The 9,354-nt window shown below is 32.4% G+C and overlaps 1 protein-coding gene across 1 annotated transcript; it reads left to right on the top strand.

Annotated features, from left to right (window-relative positions):
• Nucleotides 1-1,028: 1,028 nt before the first annotated feature.
• LOC119608990 (kinesin-like protein KIF12) lies at nucleotides 1,029-3,463 on the top strand (the record flags this gene model as incomplete). Its single annotated transcript, XM_037963646.1, has 5 exons — nucleotides 1,029-1,265; nucleotides 1,330-1,921; nucleotides 2,822-2,939; nucleotides 3,001-3,230; nucleotides 3,305-3,463. Coding segments are annotated over 5 exons (1,190 nt in total), but the record flags the coding sequence as incomplete, so codon positions are not given.
• Between the last annotated feature and the right edge of the window lie 5,891 nt (nucleotides 3,464-9,354).

Here is a 9,354-nt window from a genome sequence, read left to right as displayed (position 1 = left end):
AAATTAAACAAGTAAGAGTGTTATATTCGGCTATGCTGAATCTTATATACCCACCCTCAAACCTCGTTTGACTATAATGAAACTTACTTATGTCGAATTTCATCTATATACTCGTATTTTTTAGACCAGTTATAAGCGTTAAAGCAATTTTCTGAAGGGGACCTTATATAGGGGGTAGGGTCAATTATAGGTCGATCCTAATATAATTTGGTAGACAGAATTTGGTTCGTATTAAATTTATTTGTGTCGAATTTCAGTCAGCGTTGCAGTCATTTTCAGTCGGTCAATCATGGACCGATCCTCATAAAATTTTTTAGATAGATTTTGACTCGTATGAAACTTACTTATGTCGAATTTCATCTATATACTAGTATTTTTAAGCCAGTAATGAGCGTTAAAGTCATTTTCTGAAGGGGACCTTATATGGGGGGTAGGGTCAATTATGGACCGATCCTCATAAAATTTTGCATAATGATTTTGGATCATAAGAAACTTACTTATGTCGAATTTTATCGCTATATTCGTATTTTTAAACAAGTTATGGCGGTTAAAGCTGCTTTTCGATGGGCCACTTGTATGGGGGCTATCAGAAAATGTGGACCGATATTGCCCATTTTCAATACCAAACAAACCTTACCTGTAAGAAATATTTATGTGAAATTTCAACCCTCTACCTCTTTCCATTGGGACTCTATCGTGCTTTCAACAGACAGACAGACGGACGGACAGACGGACAGACATGGATAGATCGACTTAGAATTTAATGAGGACCCAGAATATATATACTTTTGTGGGTCTATGACCAATATTTCGATGTGTTACAAACGGAATGACAAAATCAATATACCCCCCATCTTTTTTGATGGTGGGTATAAAAATATGAATAACGTTTACGTTATTATAAGGTGTTGAAACTTAGAATGATATTGTCATAGAATGATAGTGTCATAGTATGATGACCCCTCTTTGAATAAAATCGTAAAATTATACATAATATACTCAAAACTATCAAACTTTGTACTTTTCAGGAATGCGCAATAGAGCTGTGGGATCTCATGCCATGAATGATCATTCCTCCCGATCACACACTATACTCACGGTACACATAATATCCGAACAACAAACTGATGGTGGAGTATTTTTATCGAAACATGGAAAAATCAATTTTGTGGATCTGGCAGGTAGCGAATTGACTAAGAAAACAATGAGCGAAGGAAAAACTTTAGAAGAAGCCAATAATATTAATAAAAGTTTAATGGTATTGGGTAAGTTTTTGATTCAAAATTTTAAATAACTTCTATAATAACTAATATATTTATTAACGTTTAGGGTACTGCATTGCCTCCCTCAGCGATAGTAAAAAACGTTTTGGTCACATACCCTATCGTGACAGTCAATTGACCAAATTACTGGCCGATAGTTTGGCCGGTAATGGTGTTACTCTTATGATAGCTTGTGTCTCACCGGCCCAATATAATTATGCTGAAACTTTGAATACCTTACGTTATGCCTCGCGTGCCAAGCGCATACGTACCAAACCTGTTATAATGATGGATCCAAGAGAAGCTCTAATACTTAGTCTCAAGCGGGATGTTCAATCTTTACAAATGGAGAATGAACATTTAAAAGCGGCCTTGAATTTACATCATAATTCGATTAAAGAAGTTGGTATTGAAGGTTCAGAAATAATGGAAATTCCCACAGATCATGGTGGTGTTATACCGAAGGTGGATTTGGAACGTTTGCCTGAACTGGATGGCAGTGAATTGGCGGAATTGGTGAAATTATATATGCAAGAAAATGAGGCTTTAAGGCAAGAGAACAATCATTTGTTTACGGTACGCGAGACTATACTCAGGGATCAGGAGATTGTGTGTCGAGAAAATGAACGTTTACTTAAGAAATTGGAGGATGTTAACAAGTAAGTTTTGGGTTTAAGGGGAAAAGTGACAGAGGGAAGGTAAGAGTGATTTTGAGGGCTTTTAAAAGATCAGGATTTCTTGGATTAATAATGATAACTTCAGTTCAAATGTTAACCCATAGTGAATGGCACCGTTTCAATGTCTAATTTCAAGACTTGTTCTGATTCTCTTTAAGGAGAAACTATAACATTTTCAGAATTTATTTTAATACCAAGGTTATGATCAGATCCAAAATATTGTTTCAAAATGATTGAAAACCTCAACTATATGAAACCCAAAAGTGTTTTTTTCCATATGATCCTCTTTGAATCTCAGTAAATAACACAGGCGGGGAATTTTTTAACCCAGATAGAAATTAGAAATTATACATTTCTAAAGAAGTATGCGAACTCCTTTAAATTCGAATCTGGGCTATCCATCACATCTAGGATTCGAGATGTCGTGTCCTGAATAAACGCCATTTTTAATGTATAACTGGCCTGTGTAATTGAACCATTGAAATCCTGGGTCTACAGTAGTATTATTTAAAATATATCCTCAAGTTTAAACCTCAAGATACTTTCCCTCTGTACCGCAACAAAGACATCAATTACTTTAATTATTAACTGGCTCATTGTTCCATTTTCAAAATTTCTCGTTTTAGATCGAGACAAGAGAATGAGAATAATGGGCTGGAGTAATAGAATTGGCAAATGAAAAATTACAAAACCAGGGACTTAAATTCGTTAAAAATAACAAAACGCACAAAAAATTATAGAAAATAATTAAATGTGAAATTAGTGTTGTGATTTTCTTGTGAAATATTTTTGATGTTTTTTATTAAAATTTAAATAAAACAAATCTAGTTATAGATCTTAAGCAATAATAACACATTTTCTTATCGTATTTAAATTTTAAAGAGTTTGTGTTCGTTCTCCTCTAATACCTGCCAGGCCAGCAATATCATCGGGTTCGGGCAGTGAAACTGCAGGCACAGAAATTTGGACCAATCCACAGGATTCGCAAACAGATGAGGAGGTATATTCCTTTACACTATTAAGTGGTGTATTTTAAAATAAAAAATTTTCTAAAATTCCAGAATCCACCCAACCTACAAGGTCGCATTTCGGAAAACAATGAAAAACGTTCACACGAAGAACAGCGTGAAATCGATCAACAACGTATTGCTCGTAATATCTTGGAAATGGCCAATAATTTTCCCAAAATTCTATCGGAAAAAAAGAAGGAAGAAACAAATAACCAACAAACAAATGCTCAAAATACAGTACAAGTGGACTTACATTCTCCTAACAATGGCCTAATGCCAGAGTAAGTTCCTCAAGTTCAAGTTTTTCTTTAAATTTTTGTTAAAATATTAAAATTTTTTATAATTTCCTTTACAGCATGTTAATTTAGAAGTTTTAACCAGAAGGGATCAAATAAAAATTGTTATCACTAAAAGAAAATAGTTTATAGTTTTATAAGTGGTCTCAATTTTTTATAAAAACTTATTTTATATAATTAAGAGTTGATTGATAAAAGTTTACATATATGAAACGAACTTTTTATGATGCAATGATTATGTATTAATATAATATATTAAAAAGGGCTTTAAAAGTATAGTTTAAATAAAGAAATTAAACAATTTTAATTTAAATTCCTCAAGAGTTTTTCACTGTGATTAATTCAATTAAACTTTTTAGTTACACGAATCAACTTTTGAACTTGTTTACGATAATCGTGCAATTTTTTGAACAGAGTAAAGATTTGGGTAATTTGGGTAGCAGCAAAAGTGATCGTTAGAATAGTACTTTTGTACCTTATGTTATCATGTCAAAAAATCGTCCATAAGTTAAGTAAAACGATATTTAACAATCACAGTTTTCTATAATATTTGAACTTAAAAATGCTATTTGATCGTTCCTGAAACATCTATTATGAGGATCTTTTATAAAACTATTATCTAGAAAGAATACAAGTTGATTAGACTGTGTGACAGAAAAAAAATTACTCAACATGTAGCCAAGTGCAGTTTGTGGATCTATATTTCGAATTTTTAGTACATATACCCAGTAATTGGGCAGAAATCCCGATGTAAAACAAACTCTTCCACTATTTAAAAAGTATAATTTCCCGCTCAATCTTCTTAACATCTTATAAAGAAGATATAAACATAATTTTCAGCAAATGTTATGGGAGACTTAAACTTAGTTTGTCGCATAACATAATCTAGACAAGTGTAAGTTTCTGCATTCAATAACGTAACTATCGAAGAACGGAATTCCAACAAAAAACGGAAGAAAAAGAAGAATCAATTGCATTTTGTTTCAATACTTTACGATTCCGTATAACGATCATAGGTACGTCTTTGCATGTGATTATTTTAACGATGGAGCGTCAAATCGAAATGCAGAATATCAAAGTTGCTAAACGGACAAGTGTAAGTGACAGATCATTGTGATAATTAAACCACAGAGATGTTCAAGAACTTCGGTGAAAAACTATTTTGAATACACGTGGTTGTTCCAAACTTTAGGTTGAGATATCTCAAAGTAGGTATAATATACATATAACAGATGTTAAACGTTGACAGAGTGGACTTTCAGATTACATAACAGGTTTTCTAAATAAAGAAAAAGAAGAATCAATTGCATTTCGTTTCAATGCTTTACGATTCTATATAACGATCGTAGGCACGTTTTTGCTGGTGGTTATGTTATTATCAGAGGGTCAAATCAAAATGCAGAATATCAAAGTAGCTAAACAAAGAAAATTTCGATTCGAATTCAAATGTAGAATAGACGTGATTATAACGTATCAAATATGGTGAAAAACTTGGTTTTTCAAATATTAGAGCACGATGACCTGTAATAATCTATTGACACTTAGGAAGAAACACTTTCCAAGCTTTAAGCAGGAGATGAATTAAACAATTCTGCAAATATATATTTTGCTCGCATATCATGACGCTATTGACAATATTGATTACAACAGTCGAGACGATTAATAGGAGCATTTGGAAAACTCAAAAAGCAGTCAAAGATTATGAGCCTAAAGCGACATGGCCACACATCAAATTTGTTGACTCAAACGGTAACTTTTTTGATTGTGTTAGTGAAAAAAACTCACATGTATATATGCGGTGTGAGTTTTTTACTAACGCAATCAAAAAATTTACCGTTTGAGTCAACAAATTTGATGTGTCGCCAAGGCTCTTAATAGTATACCCACAATTGGGACGAACGACGAATTTTTCGGAACGAATATTCGTCTTCAGAAATAGAACACACTTGGGTATATGAAAATGTACACAATAATCAAAAATTTTTTATGCTCTTAAAATAATCTCTGGGTCATAAAAACTAAAAATAAAATTTTCGAAAATTCGAACTTAAGTTCGAAAAATGTTTAAAGCCATTAAAACCAGTTCTCGTGCCCCGAATTGTCTGAAATTTGGCTGTCTGTAGTACACTTGATGACACTACAATGCTATGTTGGAATATTTAAAATTAAGTTCAAAAATTCGAAGTAATGTTCGAAAAACTTTTGAAGCTGTTAAAATAATCTCAAAATTGGGGATATTCACAAAAATATAATTTAAGTTCTTTTCGAGGCCAATTTCTTACATTTTCTAATTTCGAAATAATGTTCGAATAAATTTTAAAGCTGTAAAAATTATCAAAATCGTGGAGATTCACAAAAATATAATTTTTGTTAATTTTTCTTACTTTTTCCTCTTTCGAACAAACAAATTTTGAAACGAATACGCAGTACGAATAATTTGATTGTGTTCCATTCGACGAATTTACGCAACGAATTGTGGTCGAATAGTTCGTCGTGCTATACGAAATTCGTCGTTCGTCCGCATTGTGCGTATACCATAAAGTTGAACGAGGATAAAACGCATAAGATTATGAATCTAAAACATCATAACGTCTCGACAAACATATGTACACTACACTAGGGCCTTAAGGTATACTGTAAAGAAGACATGGATGGGATTAAATGCAAAAAAGTGCGGCCCCAAACATCGTTAAGATGACTAGGTAACACTAACTAGCACCAGCATGTATAAGACAGAAATAACTGGATTTCTATTTTACTTCAGGATGAAAACGATAATCGATTGTAATTGACATAAAGTTGAACTGCACCGTTCTAAAGCATTCGGTCCAAAAACTGAACTGATTCTTTACAGTTTTTAATAGTTTTTCACTTGCATAGGTCAACATTTTTTGGAATTGTTCAATTACACCTTTTTTCCAGGATTAGGGTATCATACTGGTGTTCCTATTAATGATCTTATGAAGGTTTTTCTTGAGAGTTGGCGAAGTAGATATTTCTCTTAGCTGGAAGCGCCTGAATTCCATATCTTGTGAAGATAATGAAGAGGAAGATGAACCTAAGTAGGATGAAGAATAAAGAAGAACAGTTAGAACCACATGAGCAACTAGAGTCAAAACTAGAGCTAAAATCGCTGGAGAATAGGGAAGCAACTGATCTTTTCGAAGATAAACGACACCTGCACTTAGTCTATTTATTTCTTCGTTGGCTGCTTTAAGACGTTCAAATTCTTCAACTATAATGCAACCTGTTTGGGCTTATAAAGAAGGTTTTTAACTACTCAAGGTTTCCAAGTTTTAATTTTTTCGTTGACTGCTCCCGAAGCCGGAGATAACATTCCATTAGTAAATCTCGAGTTATTTGGCAGTTGCAAAAGGTACACACAGAAAACAGATCGATTGGAAATCGGTTACCATGATAAATATTTAGTTAAATTAATTAAAATTGTATAGATGTTATTGAAAAACTGTAAAATTAACTGATTTTCTATATTCAGAATTAAAAAACCATAATATTAATCGAATTGTGGTTGTAACAATTTCCAAATCAATAATTTGAACTGAATTCTATTGGTTATTAAATTCATTTGTGAATTCAGTAAATGCAGCCGACTTTTATTTAGGATTAAAATGTAAGAACATCAAATATTAGTCTCTGTAACCGAAAAACAGTAGAAAGTAAAAAATATTGACCACTGCAACCAATTATCAACTGATAAAATTATTTAAAATTTAATTACGGTTAAAGGAACCAAATTCGATGTTCACAACCGATGAATTGGTAATTATATTTGACGTATGCAAAAATAAATAAAATAAAACGATTTTATAATTGAATAATAAAACTAATAACAATTAAATGTAAATTAATACGGGAAAATGGGATAGAAAAGGTAAGTTTAGTCTATCTTATATCTTAACATCTATTTTGTGTTATTTTCCTATAATCTTTAATAATATTACAGCAGCGGAAAAGCGTGATATGGTAGTGTTCCTTTGGAAATGTTGGACAGAATTAAGAGTAAAATCTCTGGTACATAAACATAGCTTTTACCATCAATATGTCAAAACTAGAGAAGAAAAGTGACTATTTTATAGTAATAAGTTTTGTAGGTTTGTAAATGTACATTTATATTTATATTTTATTGTAATTATTTTAAACAAAATAAAATATATTTTCAAATAAACATAATCCACAAATTAGTTTTAATAAATAATATTTCAGTTCCAAATACCGATCATTTCGATCCAGATTATCGAAAAATAATTTAAAATAGTTGCGTACACCATATATTCAGTAACAGGAACCGAATTTTACAGTAGTTACAATCGAATTATGGGGTAGTTATGAGAACCGACTGAATTCGATTGGAAACAAATTCGGTTATCACAACGAATCTGTTTTCTCTGTGTAGCTTTCGGTTAATATTCCATCATAGCAAGGTGTAACCTTTATATTTTTAACGATCCTTTTCATTTGAGTTGGTTAGGTGCCACTCCACTAGGAGGCTATAAAGTCCATTGCAATTCCTTTCATTGAAAATGAAGATCCAATGATAGAGAAACAAAACAATAAAGAACATAGTTTAAATTCCATTAAAGCGAGGTATAACGTTTATATTTTTGACGATCTTTTTCATTTCAATTGGTTAGTTGCAACTCCACTAGGAGGCTATAGAGTCCATGGTGATTCCCTTCATAGAAAGTAAAGATCCAATGATAGAGAAACAAAACACTAGAAAAAAAAAACAATAAAGAACATAGTTAAAGGGGGAGAAATGAAAGGAAATAGGTCGATTCCCAAGAGGACTATTACAGGTTAAGCGAAGATGCAGAAGAACTATAGACAGAACAACAGAATTTCAGATTAAAATGGTTGATAGAAATTGAGGAACCTAAACCTCGTAATCTATTAGGTCTTCAAGAAGATTTTATGAGTCAATTCTATAAAGAAGGAAATGTGAAAGCAGCTGATTCTCAATATAAAACTCAATCGAAGAAATGACAATAAAACCTAGTAGATTACGAGGGTTAAGTTCCTCAATTTCCCTCAACCATTTTAATCTGAAATTCTGTAATTATGTCTATGCATCTTCGCTTAGCCTGTAATAGTCCGGTTTATTACTGTCCCACTTACTGACAAAGACCCCAATTGAGAAATGCCCTATTGGCCCTATCCTTATCAGAATTCTTAGCCTGCTTCTAACTACTCTTATTAGTATTTTGGTAGCCCTCACATCTGGTGTTGGTAATATTATGCAATCCATTCTACTATTACTGGACTGAACCGATGTTACAGATGATATCGGGAGATATCATGATACAAAAACCGGTATTCTTCATATTTATGAAAAATAATCATAATTTATAGAAATTTGTGTATGGAAAAAGATTTAAAGAAATTTTTCATAAAAGTTAAGAACTTTTTCATAAATATAACAAGTAAGAAATTATAGTCTGGCGAGGCCGACCATATAATACCCTACACCTTTGACAAAAATATAATGTGATTTAGTTGCCATAATAAAGCATTTAAGTTGAATTGTACCTTGCCTTAGATATACATACTTAAGCCGTTTATTGTTGAATAAAATTGTGGACATTTAAGTGAAATTTTGATGGGGGCTTTTCATAGCGGCTAGGGTCATATGAGAACCTATTATTATGGAATTCATGAGGGTCATCAAGTCTTGCATACAACTTGGTTTTTGCAGCTTTTTGTCGAGATATGAGTATATTAAACATAATTATGAACTTAAAAGCCCTATTCGGCGGGTTCAGTTGTATGGGGGCTAGGTGAAATAATGGACCGATGCAAACCATTTTCAACAGGCTTCATCTACGGTACCATAAAAGATCATGTGCCAAATTTCATTGAATTATCTCCAAAATTGCGACCTGTAGTTTGATTACAAGGTTTAAAAGCCCTATTCGGGGGTTCAGTTGTATGGGGGCTAGGTGAAATAATGGACCGATGTTAACCATTTTCAATAGGCTTCGTCTACGATACCATAAAAGGTCATGTGCCAAATTTCATTGAATTATCTCCAAAATTGCGACCTGTAGTTTGATTACAAGGATTACAAGCCCTATTGGGGGGTTCAGTTGTA

The sequence above is a fragment of the Lucilia sericata genome, unplaced genomic scaffold, assembly GCF_015586225.1.
Source record: "Lucilia sericata isolate MDLA Ls3-8-SP2 unplaced genomic scaffold, ASM1558622v1 Contig000910F_arrow, whole genome shotgun sequence".
Lineage (NCBI taxonomy): Eukaryota > Metazoa > Arthropoda > Insecta > Diptera > Calliphoridae > Lucilia > Lucilia sericata.
This window is presented reverse-complemented; position numbering and strand designations above follow the sequence as displayed.